Consider the following 19,248-nt stretch of genomic DNA (forward strand, 5'->3'; position numbering starts at 1 on the left):
TCGCTGGGATGATTCAGACCGACCAGTAAGGGGGTTAAGACATATTCATGGGCTATGTTCCTGACTCCTGTCGTTGCAATTGACCTCGTGGATGCAACTATACTCACTAGTAGGTCTTTATTGCGTCAACAGCGACGACATCCTCCCAAAGCTGGGCCATCGATAGCTCAACATTGTTGTTCGCTCTAAGATGATCCACAGAAAACACCTCTCAAATGATGCATAGTTTCGGAATAAGGAAGTGGTTTGAGGAGAAAAGAGAAGGGCAGTGGATGATATCATTGTGATTGCAAACTACGTGAGAAACAATATCACAGGGTCCAATCTGGTATGAACTGGTTTCGAAGCGCTCGAATCGAAGTGGGGGACCATCCAGCGCTAGTCTACAGATCAAAGCCTCCAAAGAAGGAATAAAACCAGACGGGTAATTGCACAACTAGACTGGCCACGCAGATCCAAGGCACGAGTCCAGCTGTCGTGTTTGGGGATGGTGGGCGGCATGACTTGGCATCGGTGATGCGCCCACCGTTGCCCCGAGAAACGCGCCGCTGTAAACATCAACGACCTGTTCATTCCAGATCCAAGCTTACCTTGGGCTGGCTACTCCACCCAGATCCATTCATCTTGAGCGATCTTCCTGCTCTTTTTACTTATCTTATTTACTTCTCTTGTTTGCAACTCGAGGGTTTTGTCTTGACTGCGTGGGACACATTGGAGTATTGGCTCCCTGTTCTACAGCTTATCACCAGGAAGTCTCAAACTTCTTCTTATGTTAATCATTTTTGAGCAGATCTCACTGCATTTGCTGTTCTTTTGCTCTTCCTTCCATCAGTCTATATCGTAATCATATGAGCAAAGGCTGGCCGAAGCTCATAACAATCTTCAGCATATAACATACAAAATGCCGGGAACAGTGGCGGAGGGACCCACGGTCTCCATGTCCTGTACGTGCTATTTTCCGGATATTTATTGCATGAGCTGCACAGGATAACTAACTTTGCCAACTTAGTTGCCAACAACTTCTGGGGCAAAGACGACGCTGGCTTTGTGCCTATGCTGGAGCGGATGCATAGTGCGAAGTCCTCGTGCGACGAGCTAAAAACTTTCTACAACAGTGCGTCGTTGTCATCCAAACTACTAGTCAACCCTGGCAGACAAATCTGACTGGAATATAGTTCGGGCTGCCATTGAAGATGAATATGCACGAAAGCTCATGGCCCTTTGTCGGAAATCTCTTGGGGTAAACGAGACGGGCTCACTGCGCTCTTCATTCGATACGGTCCGTGGCGAGACGGAGGGCATTGCCAAAGCACATGCAGCCATTGCAGGACAAATGAGGAGGGAGCTAGAAGAGCCATTGGTTGCATTTGCTGGAGGTTCAAAAGAGAGAAGGAAAATCATTCAAAATGGAATCGAGCGTCTTCACAAGAATAAGGTGCAGCAGACCCAGGTGGTCAATAAGGTAAGGCGGATTTTTATTCAATCGAAGAGGAGCCATTTTGACAAAATCCAGACAAGGGATCGATTTGAACAGGACTGTTTGAGAATCAAGGGCTACCTGGCACAGGGGCACATGGTTATGGGCCACGAGGAGCGCAAAAACAAAGCAAAGCTCGAAAAAACCCAGATACAGCTTGCTTCTAGCAGCAACGAATACGAGGCCGCTGTCAAGATTCTCGAAGAAACCACAGTTCGTTGGAATAAGGAATGGAAAGCTGCGTGCGATGTGAGTCCGGGCCTGTCAGTAATGCATTGGCGAGAACCCAAAATGCTGACGGAAAACAGAAATTCCAAGACTTGGAGGAAGAGAGAATTGACTTCACTAAGAGTAGCCTTTGGACATATGCCAACATCGCATCAACGGTCTGCGTCAGTGACGATGCCGTAAGTCTCCAATCTTCCACCGCAAAAATCTTGTTGCTGACCACTCGCCAGTCCTGCGAGAAAATTCGGCTCTCATTGGAGAACTGTGAGGTAGAGAAAGACATCATGTATTTCATCAAGGAAAGGGGAACCGGACAGGACATCCCCGACCCCCCGAGGTTCATCAATTTCTGCCGTGGGGATGTGAATGACACGAGTTCAGAAGCATCCGAGGAGGACGGCTACTCCGTGGCTCAATTCCAGCGTACGATCAACCCAGCTTTCCGCAGTTCTTCTCCGCAGCCATCGACCTACGAATCACATCATGATCCCCAGCCTGATCCAGCGGTGATTAATAACTCTGAATCGCCGAAGGATACCCTGAATAGGGAGCCGACTGCCATGCAACAGCCCCCTAGGCAACCGCCTGCAATTCAGCAAGCTCCGATGCAGCAGCCTGCAATGCAGCAACCTACAGTGCAACAACCCACGATGCAGCAGCCTGCGAGACAACAACCTATAATGCAACAACCTGCGAGACAACAGCCCGCGAGGGCAGAGCCTACGATGCAGCAGTCTGCGATGCAGCAACCTGCACCGCTGGACCTACGCCGAGGCGGCCACCCTCCACCGAACTATGACCCGAATCAGCATGGGGAAATTTCGGCAGTGCCCCACAATGCGTACCCGACAGATGGAATGACTATGTTCTGCCGAACGGGGCCTCCCTCTGAGCGCAGTTCAGGCACGAACAGTGCATACAGGCCATCTAGTAGAGACTCGCAGAGTGAGGTGTCCAACCCTGCATCTGTGTCTAGCCAAGAGCCTCCCAGTGCGAGGCAATCTCCAACCAAACCCACCAATAGTGCTGCTCTTCGAGGATCTGCACAAGACACGCAGGTCCAGAAGAAACGGAGCACGTTCTTTAGTAATAGCCCCTTCCGACGCAAGAGTCGACATGACAAGGACCGTAATTCTGGTTCTTCCTCTCGCAACACCTGGGACTCGTCCTCCAAGCAGACCAGTCCGATCAAAGCACCGCAACCCAAACAAGCTCAGCGCCCTATATCTATTGCTCAAAAGAATCGTTTGTCCGGAAGTCCAGAGCCTGTCGATCCAAGAGCAAATTTCCAACTCAATGTCGGCAATAATGTGTTTGACGTTGCTTCCCCTGACGGGAGTTCTCCTAAGAAGGCGTCGCAGGCGAGCGACGGAAAGGGAGACGACCTTGATCCAATTGCGCGTGCTCTTGCTGACTTGAAAGGGGGCGGGAAGCAGTCTGCCAGTCGAGTATCTGCCGATAGGTACCACGGAATTGCTAGTCCAGCGCCCCCAGGTCCTGGTTCCAATTATGGCAACACCGCCTCCTCTTCTAATAATTCCACCACCAACGCCAATGCATCTATTGCTACCCCACCCCCGGCATACAACGAACCGCCTGTGAAACGGCTTGGTGCGCCACAGCCCGCTTTTACATCGGCGCAGATGCACAAGACGACACAGAAATACACCGGACAGACCCAGAATATGTTCAGAGGAACCGGGAACTCTCCGAGTATGGCTAGCAGGACCAGTGTACACTCTCAGGAGGTTCCCCGTGCCAAATCTCCTGCCCCGCGACGAAGTGCCAGCCCCCAAGTTGCCCCCCGTGTGGATACTCGCATGAGCCAGCACAGTCGAGGCCCGAGTCGGGGCCCCAGCCCCAGCCCCAGCCATTACCAATCCAGCAGTGTGAAGAGTCGCTACAGCCAGCATTCTCCGACTGTCTCCACGCCACCACAGCGGCCCAGCGATGCTGCCTACTCGCCTCGTTACGCGAACCGACCATCCTCAAGCGCCATGCCACGAGCCGTTTCACCCCAACCACAGTTCAGGCAGCAGGCACGCCCGTCAAGCTCGGGTGGCATGGAGCTCCAGCTTTCAGGACCGGCTGACCCATATGCAAGTGGCTACGACAGCTATAGTTCACGAAGGGATGGCCGCCCAGCATCGTACTATGGCGATAGTGGAAGCCAGAGAAGCCAGTCCAAGAGCAGAAGTATGGCTGTTGCTGACCCTGGCCAGCAATTCAGTCGGGATGGTCGTCCCATTTTACACTTTGGTAAGAAACCCCGATTTCCCCGGGTCTCACACGGAGTCATATTTACTGACATGTATCTTTAGCCCGGGCCTTGTATAACTATACTGCCGCCATTCCCGAAGAGCTCGGTTTCACCAAGGGCGAGGTTTTGTCAGTCATCCGACTTCAGGACGATGGCTGGTGGGAAGCTGAAATTACGACCGCTCGAAGCCGACCTGGACTGGTGCCGAGCAACTATTTGCAAATCATTTGATTTCGACAACGCCCACACCCGCTTCATGGATAACTGGCTACGTTTATACATCTCCTCTGCGGGATGTCCATGAAGCTGATACCCCTTGTGCCTTTGATTTTGCAACTTCTTAATATGTACATCCCTTCATACTAGCCAGTCGTGCGTTCTACCTCATCACTTCACCCCTTTAATTCTTCAACGACCCCCTACGTTTTGGTTTTGAATGTTTCGAGTACATTGAGTTATTTATCTTGCTGCACTTGATTCTTGATTTTGCTGATTTTGCAAGCCATGTTTATGAAGCCATGTCTTATTACCCTTTAAGAATGTCCCCTTATGGTTACCGTTTATGCTCTATTGCCTTGATAGTACTCCCTCTACAGCATCGTTAAATGGCAAAATAGTCTTATCCCCTCCTAATATTTTCTTCAACGACGAAGACTATCTTTCCAGAAGCTCCAGTAATACGATAATTTTTTTTTCAAAAAAAAACCCCCTTCACTGCCTCGTAGTCAACCTCGGTACTTCAACCTTTTGCGACAGTGAAGAAAAAGCCCAACATCACCTCCCCACTCCACCAAAACACCTCCTACCCACTTCACAGACAACGCCCAGTGATCAATCAATCCACACGCCCACACCCACCAACCATACACTTGAACCCCGCCGACGAAGCCAGCCCGCGCTCATCCGCCTCCACGCAATACGGCCCCGTACAAGCATCGTATCCCACCGTGGCAAGGCCCCCTTCGCCCTTTGTTGGATCCTCCTTCCCACCCACGGGCTTCTTGGTCCTGATGGGCAGAGATATCTTCACGGGCGTGAAAAGGGCGTGCATGTCTCCGCTGATGCGTGTGATAGGAGAGGAGGTAGTGTCGTTGAGGGGCGGGTGGTTCTCTTCCGCGAGGACTAGGAACGAGGTGGCTGGTGTGGAGGAATGGCTCTGCGTCCGGGCCGGAGATTGAGCTAGAGCTGGAGCTGAAGTAACTTGGGTTTTGGCTTTGGCTTGCTGTCTCTTTGCGTTATTGCAGGTTAGTGGGATGTGGTTATTGATATGGTTGCAGAGGTTGGCTTACGCGCTGGACGGGACACATTGTTGTTCTCTTGTCTTCTTTTCCTTCTTACTCTCGTTTTTGGAGTGAAGAGCGAGACTGCACCAGTCTTGGAGGAGGAGCAGATGATAGTAAAATAATGAAGATATTTGATGACAGTAAATAGAAGATGGATGAATGTGTTGCTTTTACAGGCCAGATGAACGGGGTGTTTGCTTGTTGTCTATATCCAGGCTCTGCTTGTTGATGGAGAGGATCTGGGAGGAGGAGAATGATTCAATGTTTGTCTTTCAGTAGAAGTATGCCCCATGCGCCCAGTGACTTGTTTTAAAGAAGATGGAAACAAATAGTATAGTGATATTAGCTTATACATTACCTAGGTCTAGGTATGGACAATGCCGAGCACCACGAAATGTGGATTATTTCCTTGTCATGATTGGCAGAGCATTGCTTGTCTGATGCCATGGCTAGTGTTATTCACTATCACTGATAATAGATTACTGCACTAGTCACCAGTAACTGATCGCATGCATGTATTCACACAAGTAGTAACCGAAGGTATATCATATATCACAGGCCGAAATCAAAAACAGGTACATAGACACATTGGCTCAGAAATAAAAATGACAATCGAGGACCTCCCAGTCAAAAACAAGGGAGGGGAAACACAAAAATATTCCAAAGCATACACAAAGCCATCACTGTACAAAGGTATCATCAATCCCCTAGACAAAAGCTTGGAAGAGCGGCATAAGGCTGCAAAAACTGTTGGTAGTACACAGCTATCGCATAAAGACAACATCTCCATCGCGGTTCAAATCGAAATGTCTTAGACTACTCATCGTCGACAAAGTTGTTCGCTAGACGGCCGAAAATCGGGACCTCGAAGTGCTCGAGCGTGTCAACTGGAGGTGGTTAGTACTGCTGATGTGATGTGTCTTGATTATATAGGAGGCTTACCGTCACGGTATGCGCGCATGCTCAAAAAGCCGATCAGGGCGATATCGCACAGGAAGAAGAGCCAAGAAAAGAAGCTCGACCATGAGAAAAGCAGGTGAATTATCTGGCCGTAGTTAGCAATGATCGATGTGGACCGAATGTGCGCTGGGACTTACAAAGATAGCCGTAAAGAGCATACTCGACTGCCATGCGTGGAAGCTGCTACAAGTTAGCACGATGCACACATCCCACATCGCGATTCATTCCAAAGTCTCCATTGTCCCGAAAAGAAGAGCTTATACACACCGCACGTAATCACTCTTATGTTCAACCAGCAAAAGAAACACCCCACCCGCCGGAGGCAGAAGCAAATATGCCAGCATAGCTTCGTAATCCATCCGGATAGGCAGGCTCGTCTCAAAAGCCCCCATATTCCATCGTCCACTCTCCACGTCGTTCCCAAATCCTGTGTTTCCGAGTCCGCTGGTCGCGATGGGACCCGGGGGCGCAAAGTGGCCCGGCGATGCGACACCGGGGACCGGGGGCGATCCGCGAGGCGAGCGGACGTTGGGGGGGGACTTGGCGCCCGGTAGCGTTGGCGAGAACGCCCGCTCAACCTCGGGCGACTCGTCCTGGTAGGGGGCGAAGTTCATTGCGCGTAGTGGGAGTGGCACGAAGAGCGAATATGCAGCATTTGACGCGGAGTTGGCGCGGAGGCTGTAAGTCGGCGACGGAGGCGGAACGGTGAGCTGCTCCTTATCGGTTATCGCGTTGTCTTATGATGCCTCAGGCATTAACTATCAGTCCGTCAAGAACTCGCCCGAACTGAGATAATTGTTTACACTCACACGATAGTTGACTATAGTGGCAAGGAAAAGCAATGGAAAATAGAGTGAAGTAGGGTAAATAGAAGTCATCGCTTGGGTATCATGCTTAGATCTTCATTTGGTCTCATATAAAACATCATCAAATGGTAAAAGTTGTACACGAAAAAAAGCTCCACCTAGGTCCAGTTCGCATTCGCCTACTCTCTGCCCCGACCACGCGTAACCCCAGAACCCCGGGCAATACCACTGACAGGTCGTCGTGTCGTCGTCGTACTACCTCGGGTTGTCGACGACGTTGTGGTTCTTGATGCGCCGGGAGCTTTGTAAGACACGCTTGGGGTTCGTCCCAAGGTGCTTGGGACCCTCCCCCGGGTAGTGCCACGCGTACCACGGGCAGTCGACCCTTGCGCCCGTCTCCTTTCTTCTTCCTGCGCTCTGCGGGCCACGGCTTCCCTTTGCTGCTGGAGTTCTCGTTCCCGTCGTTCGGCGGCCTGCTGCCGAACCAGTTCCTCGCTCTCCATGTCGGCTGCATCTTGGACGGCGCCTTGCCAGTTCGGGTTGAGGATAAGTCGTTGATTATGTTCGGTTTGTGATAAAATGCGGGTCCATGTATTGAGTAATGTCGACGCAGAGTCGACGGTACGCGAAACGGTCTGATTCGAAATAACAATTAGCAAGGACTTGGGTTCATCTGACATTTGATTGCCCATTGGGAGTGGATCTGAATTGCCATACATCCATGTTACCCTTGGCGCAATCCAAGCTGCCCAGAAGGCCCTCAATGACTTCATTGATATGGCGGACACTCCGCAACTCGTTCTGGAGCGCGGCCTCACGCGCTTCTTGACGGTCAAAAAGAGTCCCCGAGTCGTGGGAGGTCTTGGGCGGGGGGGTGGTGCTTTCTTCGACGGGGGGAGTCCGATTCTGTTTCTTGGTTCCACGTTTTGAAGGTGAGTCCCAGAGATCCTCCGTGTCTTCATCGGAGAGCTGGAGCCTCTCCATTTCCTCCGCGGTACTGCGAAACGCCATGGTGGGGGACAATAGCAATTATCGGTGAGGGGTTGGTGGGATGGAGAGAGATAGAGTCAAGTAAACAAACAAATTCACTACTACCCCAGACACGTGCTAATAATCACCCAATGGTGGGGACTGATCAGCCTGATGACGATGGAGGGATTAGGTGTCAGACAAGAAGAGTTAGTTGTTGAATATAATTAGCATTGAGTCGAATCTGGTGGTGTGAGTGGATAAGATCAATGATGGATGAATCAAAGGAACATTGAGGTGGGTCTGATTCCTGCTGTATAATTGGAGCAGCCCCCTCGCTTTTAGCGTCGGGCATTATTGGCGTGGCTGGTGAATAGTGCAGGCTTAGCGCCGTTATGCATTCCGCTGTTCATCGCCCGCCCAACTCATCATTTGTGTTTCCTCTCCTCCACTATCGTCTTATCCCCATCTTCAATCAATCTCCATCATTCCACTTCCCTGTCATTCAATTGTTTTATTGACTTTGATTATCTGCTCGATTGGAATTCCACCTTTCTTTGATATCTATTGACTCTGTTCATCAGTTTTTGTTTCTTGATTAGGCGCCCTTCGGTCGGATTGGTGCACACGCGCGTTTCCTGCTCTCCCTTGGCTCGGCGTTCGCCTGATTGCTCGAACCACAACACCTGGATCTGGAGGCTTTTTGGAAGGATTCAGTTCAGACAACAGTGGTTTAATTGTATCCAGAATACTGGGTATTGTGAAGGGTTCAGCATCTTTGAAATCAAGGGTTCAATACTCGACTCAATATGGCGACCACACCACCGCCGCCGTCGCCGTCAACCTTGCGATGCCCCCCAACTCCACGACACGGTGCTGGATATGATCAGTATGAGCCGTACTCGACGCGACATTCAGCCAGATTAGCAAGCCAACGGACATCGCGAGACAGAAACACGACTCCCCCGCCTAGTTTTCCGTCCCACGCGCAATCGAAATTCAAGGCTGGAAAGAAACAAAGCGATGCTGAGCCAGAGACTCTGTCGCCCCCCAAATCTGCTCAGACCTCTCCCAGGAAGAAGCGGCTGGCCCGTGATGACTCTTCCACCATTCCCTATTCACTGGGCGGTCCCTCTGGCCTTGACACAGACCCCTTCAGCTCAGACTCTCTTCATTCACAGCGTCTTCTTCACCCACACACAGCGACAATGACTGAGGGAATGCTTCCCACACCAGCCAAGACCCCCAGGAAAAAGCCAGTTGGAGACGTTGGAACCACTGCCCGCTCCCTCTTTCCCCCCAGTTCCAGCACCGGTCGCAAGAAAGCAAAGAAACACACAGGCTTCTCCTTGGACAGTTTTGAAGAGAGCGGCCCTAGCGGAAATCAGATCCAGATCTACACCGATTCCCGCGACCGGATTCCTGAAGTCGCTCAGAGCGAAGACAATCCATTCTCCAAAAAACCGGCACCCAACATGCCAACCACACGTTCTTCGAGGCGCAGAGATGGTGGAAAGCGGGATAAAGAGGTCGACGAAGCCATCGATCGTGAGGATGGCATGGTCTATGTTTTGTAAGTCACTCTTCAGGAATGTGTTCCCTATCGTCAATACATGAACTAACGTCCCCTGCAGCCGAGGCAAGAAGACTTTCCGCAAGTTCCACGAAGAACCCCAGAGCGAAGAAGAGGATGAAGAAGATGACGATCTGGGCCTGCTAGCATCCCGCCCAGATCTCATTGATTCGTCCGTTGTGGCTAACATTCGCCCTCTGACTCGTTCGTCGATCAAACCGCGGGTGCTCTTCCCGAGGAAGGCCAAGCATCGCATGCCACCAGCAACCCACGACGACCACGAGGAAGAGGCGGCTACGGATATCGAAGACCACGCCGTGGCTACCGACAACGAGAATGCAGACAGCAGTGATCATGTGGCGGATGTAGACATGCCTCAGCGTGCGGAGACCCCGACCTTGGACTCAACCATTGAAACCCCCGAATCTCCCGGCGCGACAATCCGTTCCCTACGTCCTCGGGGCAAACGCGACATCCTCGAAAGCGGCGAAACGCCTACCGCAACGACAGGGCAGAAGCGCGGCAGTCCCTTCGATGGCTGGCTGCGGAAGAAGTCCACGCCCGCTGTGGCAGCTTCCAAGGCCAAGAAGCGGGATGCCGCCGAGTCCTCAGGCAGTCCCATCGGGCCAGCGGCCAAGAAGACGAGGAGCACCCGGGCTCATGCTGCATCATAATCGACTGTCTTTACGACTCTCTATCTGCTGTCATTGAGGAGCAGCGAGCGCATTTTTGTTTTCTTTCTCCATCGTTGACACATACGGACGACCCGACATTTCCCAAGACTGGACGAATTTTTTTTCATGTGTTATTTTCATCGTTACTTTCATTTTCCTGTTTATCTTTTTATCCTCTTCGGTACCAGTTTCGAATGCTTACGCTTGGAGTTTGACGTGGTTCGATCTATCTTTGCGTGGGACTCACCGTACCCCAAGCCTCTTCTTCTGCTTCTCCAGGGCTTTTGACCCGCAGACTCGAACAGCTATGGGCCGGTTGACATGGGTATGGGAAATTGGACGGGTACTGGCATTCAACTAGCTTCAAGGCAGGCATTGTCTTCGGATGGAGTTTTCCTCTCTTTTTGTCTGTTTATTTCCTTTCTATTGTCTGCTCTCGCTGTCGCTGCTACGGCTGTAAGAGGCTGTCACGTTTCTTCTTTTCTTTTTTTTTTAATTCTTTTTTTATCAAATAGCTTAGGAATAGTTAGATACCAATGAACACGAAATTGCGATGTCATTTCCTTTTTTTCTCTATCTTTCGGTTCTTGTCACCCTTACCTGCTAGACCATTACATTTGTTACATTGCAGGTTATCTACTGTGTGTGGAAGCACTAAGCTAAGCTAGATATATAAATAAGAGAGCAAAACAACACACAAAAGTAGATCCCAGCCTGAAAGTAAAAGCAAGGAAAACGGAAGAGAGAAGTAAGAATAATTAAGATGAATGATAAAGATAATTAGAATGATACACAGCCCAGCTAAGAGTACCACTCAAGGCCAATCGAGTCGTCCAGCTACCTATCCAGGTAGATATGTATCTATCGCGCTCTACCTAATGTAGGGAGGTACAATAGACTCGGGTCTGCAGCCAGAGAAAAGAAAACAAGCAAAAAAGATCACAGATGGTCAGTTGTCTAGTACAAAGAAGTAAAACGAAGGATCAACGGACGAGCGGTTCAAGGACAGTGTAATTAACTTCCACAAGTGGCCTTTCGATATATGTGTCAAATGGAAAAAGGATACAGGGTTCTTCGTCGTGACAGCATAATGATAGTAATAGGAGATAATGAAGTTTCTCTTTTTCTTCTTCTTGATTCTATGATCATCTTTGGTCCTATCCCATGGTTTTTTTCGTCATTATCATTTGACTTCGTCGTCTAGGGTATGTGTATGTGTGTATCGGGGGGGGGGAGAGCATAATTGATATGGAAACGCAACGGCAAGTAGCGCGCCTGATAAAAGAAACAAGAGTGAGTGTCAGATAATGTCTAACCCATCGTCATCATCATCATCGTCATCATAATTATTCTTCGTGACAGTCGCATCAGACACTCCACCAAGACTGTCTCTCCCAGCCTCTTTGATGCCCTTGGAAGTAATAAACCGGGTCTTCTTGACGCCGCTATTGCCATGCGGGCGGTCGCCGTCGTGGGCGCGCTTCAACGGACTCAGTTTCACCGTGCCAGCTTTGCGGAATCCTGTCAGTAGATCTTTGTTTGCCTGGCCCTGGGTCGACGACGGGTCGGCCTTCTCCTGGGATGAGCGTGGGGCTGATGATGAGATGTTCTCGGCGTTTTTGGCGCGGAGGTATTCTGCGCCGACGCCGCCTGCGCGGGACTGCACGAGTCGCTGGGTGATTTCGCGTTCGCGCTTCTGCTCGGCGAGTTTCTTGCGACGTCGTTCCTCTTTGCTTTCGAGGCCCCGGCTCATCATGCCGGCGGCGATGAACGGGTCGTCGTGGTCAGCGTCGATAAGACTGGCTGGGGACTGGCCTGACTGCATGTAGGACGGCCCGGCGCCGTTGCGGAATTTGGGAGCTGGCGCGACGTAGTATGTAGACTGGGACATGCGGTCATATTGGGGGCCTTCGGGCTTCAACCCGTTCTTATAGCCCCCGCGGCCTCCTGACCATCCTCTCTTTCCTCCTCCGGCATTGCCTCCGTCATCGAAGAAGCCGGTCCGCGCACCGGAGCGTCCGCCTGGGCCGAACATTCCGGGGCCACTGTTGACGCCCATGCGTTGGGATTGGGTACGACGGACTTGGAGGTCAAGATGGAAGTCGCAGAACTCTGTCTTGCGGCCGTCCACCCACGACCTGCACGTTTTACCGTCCTTTCTGACGGCCTTGCAGAACCCGATATCTTGCGCGTTCCCCACCTCGAGAAGTTTGTCATCCGATGAAGAGATGTTGAGGCTAAATTTATTTGTATCCAGCTTGTGTTTTGGGGGTGGCATTATTGTCGGGTTTAGGATGGCAATGAGCATGCCCTCGGAGATTCGGTAGTACCGCGGGAAAGCTGTGTCGAAAAGGAACAAGTCGATGGACCATTTGAGATCAGTGAGCGTAATGACCATATACCTGCTGGTGTTATTCAACCCGTCGTCGAAAGTATCAGCCTCCTTGGTTGAGTTATTTCGCCTATCTTTGATTGCCTTGGGTTCGGATTTCGACGCGACGATGCCAAACACGACGTAGTCTGTATCAATCTCCTCGGGGAGCTCGAAGGCGGGACCTTTAATAGTACGTAGAAGGTCTGGGATCTTCAGGACCTTTTTATCAGCGAGGGTGCGGTTGAGAAAAGAATGAGGTAGGATGCGGTTGGAAAGGTGTATCCCAGAGAATGGTTCGAATTTCGACGAGTCCGGTGCTTTCTCTGGGGCGACTGCATTGCCATTGGCGTACTCCCCAGACGAGCTGCTTGGAAGACTCGGTAGCGCTTCCGACTCAGACTTGTTGCTTCGTCGATGAAAGTAAGACCTCGGCTCCCTGGTGTCTTCGTCTTCTTTGCGCATGCTCGGGGAGGTGTGACTTCTTTTCAATGTCGGGGGTTTCATCTGGTTGTATGATCGCAGGACATCATCGCGACTGAAGCTCTCCGCCTGTCGATTTCTCGTCGGTGACCGCACAGGGGAGCCAGCCCTCGCCTGGGCCGTTGCTTTGAACCCTTCCACTTCCGCTTTATCAAACTGAAAGGCAGAGCTCCTGCTCGCCTGGACTCGCTCCGCACGATCTCTCCGGGCCCTTTCTGCCTTCTCCACGTTCCTCCCTTCGGCCATCCGTTCGCTGAAGCTCTTTGGGCGATTTGCGTCCCCACCTGCGGTCATGGAGGCCAAGATATTGCCCGAGTGGGACACGAAATCGCCGCGGTTGCCGGTCGTGCTTGCTGGCCGGGATCCCAGTCTGGAGGCCGGTGGGCGCTTGAGAGACACCTCGCCGCCCCTTAGACCTTTGTCGATTCCAAGCAGATACCTGCGCGGGGACACTGGGTCTGCTGACGGGGGCGGTCGTCTCGTCGGCGACAAAGGCACCTGGACTGGATCTGGCGATCGCCGATTGCCTGGTTCTCGGGAAATATCGTTTCGTGAAGAACGCTGTGGTGAACGGAGTGATGCCCGGGAAAAGCTAAAGGCCGACTCTGGTCTAGCCAGCGCGCTGCCATCCTCAGGCACGCTAGACCTGGGGGTCCCTGGCCTGTCGCGATCCTTCTGCAGTCGCTTGAGCTTCAGTTTCGCTTCGATGGCCGCCAGCTTGAGCTGGAGAGTTTCCTCGTCGTCCTCCTCGTCATCGTCTCCACTTTCCACGCCATCACTCAGGAGTTGCCTCGCCTTGTTCCGGAGATTGGGGGTCGTGGCTGAATTGCGCAAGGGCGACCCAAGAGTCTCGCGACGGCGCTGCATTTCCTCGTACTTTTTGCGACCGCTGGGGGAGCTCAGAAGGGCGTCTCGCGGAGACTGTGGTGGCCACGAGGGTCCGGACACTGTAACCACGTTCATAGTCGTCAGTCATCGGACAGGTGTGTTCGCGGAAGGGTCAGTCCGGTACTCACTGTTGCGGATCGCGACCGATCGCGCCTAGAACAAATCCTCCGTAATACAAATCCTCCGTAGTTCGAAACCGTATTCGGCGATTATGCCACTTCGTATAGGGCTAGTGTTGCGCTCCGACTTGCCATGCTCGATTGGCCAGTGACGCGGGGAAAGACCGACGGAGAAAGAAAAGATGGAATCTGGGCGCGGTGTCCGTCGATGGTCCAGCGGTCGTGTCACCAGCGCAATAATAAAATCATGGAGAAGCAAGGGAGGGAAAAGTCGGGGTCATAGCAACCAGGACCGAGTTGCACAGATTCAACAAGGTTGATCTCATGCAAGTACACAGAAATCGAGACAGCGTTTGCAGGTTCAACAGAGACCGAGCGGGAAACTGATTGGCCTGGGGCAGCGGCGCGTCGCGTTGTTAATGAAATGAAACGGAACGCGTCGATCATTCCGCTCTCTCTCTCTCTCTCTCTATCTCTCTTCTCTCTCACCGTCACCTCCGCCCCCCTGCAATTGCAATCCATCAATTAGACTACGAAGAAATTCTAATTGACCCAAAATGCCGCGAACACGGTCGACTGCGCCCGCTAAACAAACGGAGTCCGACGAACCTTCGCAGACCCAGGCAACCTCTCCTCCCGAACCACCCAGCAAAACCTTCATTCTCCCATCCTCCGCCAGCGACGATGCCCGGTTTATCATGCTGCCCAACCCGCGGACAGCGGAACTCAATCGCTACTTTTTCTGCCCGAAATTGGGCATGTACGAGTTCACCGTGATCCGATCGACCCCACAAGCGCCGCGGAGTTTCCTATTCACGCAGAAATCCGAACAGACGACGAAAGGAACGATCGCAAAAGCGGCGGAGTTGGCGGTCGCGACACCGATTGACATGATGTTCTTCGTGATTCCCTTGCTGGCACCCACCTCGTCTTCCCAGACGAAGGGGCTCTTCCAGCCCTTGGACGACATCATCGACTCGCAGGACGAGCTCCCCAAGCACCTCCGCCAGGTGTTTTACAACGATCTCTTCAGACCCGTGCTCGAGAGTCGCGCAGAGGCTATTTGCGACTCGGTGGAGGCTGGGGATGAGAAGATGCTTCGGTTTAACGAGACCAAGCTCCTCAAGGAGCTGATCGTCAAGGCCGAACGGATGGTCGCCCAGGGACTCCCGGCTAGTCTGGAAGAGCGCTTCATCCGCCAAGCGTTGGCTACGCCGTTGATGTCCGTCAAGCGGGAGGATGCCTCTACTAATGCCGCGTCAACGCGCAACGGCGGAGAAGGAGGAGAAGAGCAGGATCCCAAAGACACGCCGTCTGCGACGACGGCCACAGACTCGCCCTCCGATACCACTCCATCAACTCCGGCAACCGAGCAACTCCCTGATAGCTCCACCCCCGACAACATGGCACATCTCCTACGCCTCTCAACAGCCCTGTCCTTCATGAAAGACTCCTACCTACCCAAAGCCCTCTGCGCCAGGATCGACGAGCTACTAGGATCATCAGATACCCCTCTAGACTTCAATCCCCTGCAAGAACACCTCAAGCAATTAGTCAGTCTCCGCAAGGAGGCCCTCGCGTCGCGGTCAGCGGGAGATTTCACCCGCAAGCGCAGCGCCGACGACGACGACGACGCGGCCGAGTCCCGGGCCGAGACGAAGCGCCGCAAAGAGGAAGAAGAGAAGAAAAAGAAAGCCACGGTATCGCGCGGCGTCAAGGACCTGAAAAAGGTTGACACGTCCGGCATGAAGAAGATGAGCGATTTCTTTACCAGGTCGGCTGCTGCGAAGAAGAAGACTTGAGTGCGTCTCTGTTCGACTACCGCTAGAGCAAACACCCGAGCGGCCCCAGTACTCGCGCGCTACGAGTCGTGTGCGCACGGAATCAACGGGCTTTTGATGCAAAAGAGAATATGACGCCCCAGACTGTCGGGTGCACCCGTGCAACCTGCCCATCATGTCGGGTCCATAACATATACAGGCCTGATCCAAGCCACTTGAATGCCATTTCAGCCAGGATACCAGCCAGGGGCTTTATCAACCCGACAGGAAGGAGTCGAATACCCGCCAGAAATACTTTCATGACTAGGCTGGGTCTGACACGCAACACCTGGGATACGACCTGTACATATTGTATAGATAGATCCAGGGTCAAAAGGGCAGTCCGGTCTCAGATCCAGGACAAGACATTTGACCAACCCATTAGGAATTATATACCCATGAACCTTCCATCTGCACACAATCTTGCTCGTCAAATCAAACCTCTAATGTAAAACCAACTGTAATTTTCCATGAACTACACTGTTATACGCATAACATGAATCTACCACGCCCATTCAACCATCAAGCGTTCGTACAGTCACTACTCTAGATAATACATCTACTGTTATGAAACAGAATCAACGCTGACATAGGCAAAGCCCGCGTACATTCAATTGGTAGGTAGTCATTAAAATAAACAAAACAGGGTGCGTAGCAGATCTGCTAGGGTCTCATCTTCGCTCTTGATAATTTGGTTTTCCATCGTGGGTTTCTTGTTCAAACGTCGACTTGCGTGATTGCGGCGCCCGAGATCCTACAAGGAACGGATCGTTAGTCAGGGTTCAGATATACTAGAAGTAGGGAGACATACAAGAACGACCCGTTCGAGGGCTTGCTGATGACCATCGCCTGTGCGAGCTTCTCCTCCGAGATATCGGGGAACTTCTTCAGGTAGTACTCCTCCTTGAGAGCCTTGGTGACAGCCTCGACCTTCGACTGCGGCAGCATGTGGACGGTGCAGCCGCCCCAGCCGGCGCCCGTCAGGCGACTGCCCAAGGTGCCTGCGCGGCGGGCAATGGAGCAGATGTCTTCGATCTCGGGGGCGCTGCAGTCGTAGGCGTCGCTGCAGGACTGCTGGGACTCGTTGAGCAGCTGGCCCAGGTAGTGGATGCGCTTCTCGTCGAGGGTGGACGCGTTGGCCAGGCAGGCTTTGAAGTCCAGCACGCGGCGGGCCTCCTTGAAGCAGTGCAGGGCGCGCTGGCGGAGGAGGAATCGGTCGGCCTGTACGGGGAAGGAGGACAGGTACTTGGCTTCGAGGTCGGCGACCGTGATGTTGAGCTTTTGGGCGATCTCTTCGCGCGTGTAGCCCTGCTCCTGGGGGAGGAGCTCCATCGTGGCCTGGATGACGGAGTCGATCTGGTACTCCAGTGGGTCCTGTAGGCGGCCTTCCTTGCGCATGAGCTCCTCGTGGAAGTTCCGCAGGCTGTAGCCGAGGGAGCTGTTGTCCTTGGGGAGGGTCAGGCCGAAGTGCGCGGCGAGGACCACGGCGGCGAGCGTGCACTCGGCGACGCGCAGGTTGTAGTGGCGGGGGGCGGTCACGGCCTTGTCGGAGGCGACGAAACTCTGGGCCATGAGGAAGGTGATCTCCTCGGAGGCCTTGGGGATGGAGACGTGCTGGACGGCGAAGGTGGGGAAGAACTGGGTGTAGAGTAGGTATCCGCGACGGGAGAAGATGGAGGCGGCCTGGTCCATGCTGTGATGGGTGAGCGATGATTTGAGTTGGAGTATGCATGAATAGGGTTGGGTACTTACCCGCCAGAGTACACGCCCACGGCACGCTCCGACACCACCGCCAGGTCCAACAAGTCCTGCTTGGACACGTTGTGGTTGTTGGCCTTCATGACCGCCAGCGCACTCGAGCACACAAACGCCGCGCTACTGGAGATCCCACCGCCGGGGGGCACATTACCGTCCACCAGCACCTCCATGCTCGCGGGAACGAAGGAGCCATCGGAATTCTGCTTGCGCAAGAACTTCAATGCACCCAGGAGGCCGGCGCGGAAGTAGTTCACCCACTCGTGCTTCTTGGGGTCGATCACGATATCCGTGTCGCGGGGCACGGTGAACTCGCGCGTGGGGAACTTGTCGGGGTTGACGTTGGCGATCTTGACCACGGTCTCTGAGCCAACCGAAGGGACGACCTTGACAGCCATGATCACGTCGACGCTCACGGCGGTGGGCAGGACATCGTACAGGTTGTAGTCGATGTGCTCGCCGATGATGTTCACACGGCCGGGACTCCGCGCGACAAAGTCGGGGCGGTGACTATACTCTTTGGTAAACTGGGAGACCAGGCCATTGAATCGAGCGACATGTTCGGGGGCCGCGGACGTGGCCGAGGCGTCATCGGTCGCGTAGACCTCCGCGATCGATTCGGTCTGGGGCACGAGTTCCTGCGGGGCAGTCATGGCGGGGTAATCAGACACAGTATGGGGAGTTGGGGAGTTGGGGAGAGTAAAAGATAGGAATGAGATGGAGTGAGAAGAAACGGATGGGATGAAAGAAAAGAAGGTAGTGAGAGTCCCCAAGAACCAAGAAAGAAAGAAAGAGACAGGCAATAAAACTCAAGGAGGATGAGATTGAGTAAAAGGTGGGGTGGTAGCATGTCGGACGGAGTACAGTGTTGCAGTGACTGCTCCGCACCACCAGGCGGGATGACCACTCAGGTGCGCTCGGCACCGACGGACAGCCCCGTTTCGGCGTGGAAATGCCCTGGCCTGAATCAATCCCGCATTCTCCCTGTCTTTGTTCACCGGGACTCCGAGTTTCCCCAGCTCAACCGGGCCGAGAGTTTATAGTCCCCAACAATAGGATTGATGATATGGGGAATGGGGAATTGACAGAGAACACAAATGAACAAAAATAATCCTATAACAATAACAACATCATGAGAATTAACAAATCAACAGCAAAGTGACATAAATGAGATGACATGAAATGTAAAGAAAAGAAGAAAGATGGATGCACGCGGTCTCCAGCATTCCTGGCTAAATTGGGAACAATTTAACCGAAGCCAGAACCATCAACTCGACTGTATCAATGGCTAATCCACGATCGATCTACTTCTCCATGACTTGCACTGGTAGACCACTTATTAGAAAATCGTATAGTCAACACCCTGATATGGTGATCCAGATCTGAATGAAGACCGATAGATCTGTTGTCCGTCTATATTTGTCGACCCACTGACTGTATGGTGACCCTGTATCAACTGGAACGCTGTCAAGCAATACCATCTCCCCCTTCAATGACATTGTCGTAAGTATGGAAACTTTTTTGACGCCGCCTACCTAGACTGAATATAAGGACAGAGTATCCATATCCTCCGGAGTAACTA

General features: G+C 52.7%; 9 protein-coding genes across 9 annotated transcripts; 5 read left to right on the forward strand and 4 right to left on the reverse strand.

Moving 5' to 3' along the window:
* The first annotated feature begins 399 nt into the window (after positions 1-399).
* On the forward strand, positions 400-914 carry BDW47DRAFT_90383 (uncharacterized protein). The gene has a single exon (XM_024820180.1). The coding sequence runs from the start codon at positions 517-519 to the stop codon at positions 784-786; it is 270 nt and encodes an 89-aa protein (XP_024667694.1). The 5' UTR covers positions 400-516; the 3' UTR covers positions 787-914.
* BDW47DRAFT_90389 (formin-binding protein HOF1) lies at positions 738-4,572 on the forward strand. Its single transcript, XM_024820181.1, has 7 exons — positions 738-944; positions 1,010-1,114; positions 1,176-1,462; positions 1,514-1,726; positions 1,786-1,884; positions 1,936-3,964; positions 4,027-4,572. Exons 1-7 carry the CDS (start codon positions 902-904, stop codon positions 4,194-4,196), a joined length of 2,946 nt encoding a protein of 981 aa, XP_024667695.1. The 5' UTR covers positions 738-901; the 3' UTR covers positions 4,197-4,572.
* A 228-nt stretch (positions 4,573-4,800) lies between these two features.
* Positions 4,801-5,272, reverse strand: BDW47DRAFT_129732 (uncharacterized protein; the record flags this gene model as incomplete). The annotated part of the gene is made up of 2 exons (XM_024817027.1): positions 4,801-5,193; positions 5,255-5,272. 2 exons carry the CDS (start codon positions 5,270-5,272, stop codon positions 4,801-4,803), a joined length of 411 nt encoding a protein of 136 aa, XP_024667696.1.
* Positions 5,273-6,064: 792 nt separating this feature from the next.
* On the reverse strand, positions 6,065-8,025 carry BDW47DRAFT_121005 (DASH complex subunit Duo1-domain-containing protein; the record flags this gene model as incomplete). Its single annotated transcript, XM_024815561.1, has 6 exons — positions 6,065-6,135; positions 6,191-6,334; positions 6,474-6,747; positions 6,797-6,918; positions 7,211-7,649; positions 7,732-8,025. 6 exons carry the CDS (start codon positions 8,023-8,025, stop codon positions 6,065-6,067), a joined length of 1,344 nt encoding a protein of 447 aa, XP_024667697.1.
* A 422-nt stretch (positions 8,026-8,447) lies between these two features.
* BDW47DRAFT_113544 (uncharacterized protein) lies at positions 8,448-10,789 on the forward strand. Its single transcript, XM_024814439.1, has 2 exons — positions 8,448-9,556; positions 9,618-10,789. The coding sequence occupies exons 1-2, from the start codon at positions 8,793-8,795 to the stop codon at positions 10,228-10,230; spliced, it is 1,377 nt and encodes a 458-aa protein (XP_024667698.1). The 5' UTR covers positions 8,448-8,792; the 3' UTR covers positions 10,231-10,789.
* Positions 10,790-11,190: 401 nt separating this feature from the next.
* Positions 11,191-11,469, forward strand: BDW47DRAFT_113545 (uncharacterized protein). Its single transcript, XM_024814440.1, has one exon. The coding sequence runs from the start codon at positions 11,273-11,275 to the stop codon at positions 11,432-11,434; it is 162 nt and encodes a 53-aa protein (XP_024667699.1). The 5' UTR covers positions 11,191-11,272; the 3' UTR covers positions 11,435-11,469.
* A 22-nt stretch (positions 11,470-11,491) lies between these two features.
* Positions 11,492-14,517, reverse strand: BDW47DRAFT_90404 (uncharacterized protein). The gene is made up of 2 exons (XM_024820182.1): positions 14,101-14,517; positions 11,492-14,031 (listed from the first exon to the last, which is right to left on the reverse strand). Coding segments are annotated over exons 1-2 (2,502 nt in total). The 5' UTR covers positions 14,102-14,517; the 3' UTR covers positions 11,492-11,530.
* A 115-nt stretch (positions 14,518-14,632) lies between these two features.
* On the forward strand, positions 14,633-16,256 carry BDW47DRAFT_113547 (uncharacterized protein). The gene has a single exon (XM_024814441.1). The coding sequence runs from the start codon at positions 14,649-14,651 to the stop codon at positions 15,891-15,893; it is 1,245 nt and encodes a 414-aa protein (XP_024667701.1). The 5' UTR covers positions 14,633-14,648; the 3' UTR covers positions 15,894-16,256.
* A 233-nt stretch (positions 16,257-16,489) lies between these two features.
* On the reverse strand, positions 16,490-18,549 carry BDW47DRAFT_90416 (galactokinase galE). Its single transcript, XM_024820183.1, has 3 exons — positions 17,664-18,549; positions 16,723-17,604; positions 16,490-16,665 (listed from the first exon to the last, which is right to left on the reverse strand). Exons 1-3 carry the CDS (start codon positions 18,317-18,319, stop codon positions 16,629-16,631), a joined length of 1,575 nt encoding a protein of 524 aa, XP_024667702.1. The 5' UTR covers positions 18,320-18,549; the 3' UTR covers positions 16,490-16,628.
* Positions 18,550-19,248: the final 699 nt, after the last annotated feature.

This window comes from Aspergillus candidus, assembly GCF_002847045.1.
Source record: "Aspergillus candidus strain CBS 102.13 unplaced genomic scaffold BDW47scaffold_82, whole genome shotgun sequence".
In the NCBI taxonomy this organism is placed as follows: domain Eukaryota; kingdom Fungi; phylum Ascomycota; class Eurotiomycetes; order Eurotiales; family Aspergillaceae; genus Aspergillus; species Aspergillus candidus.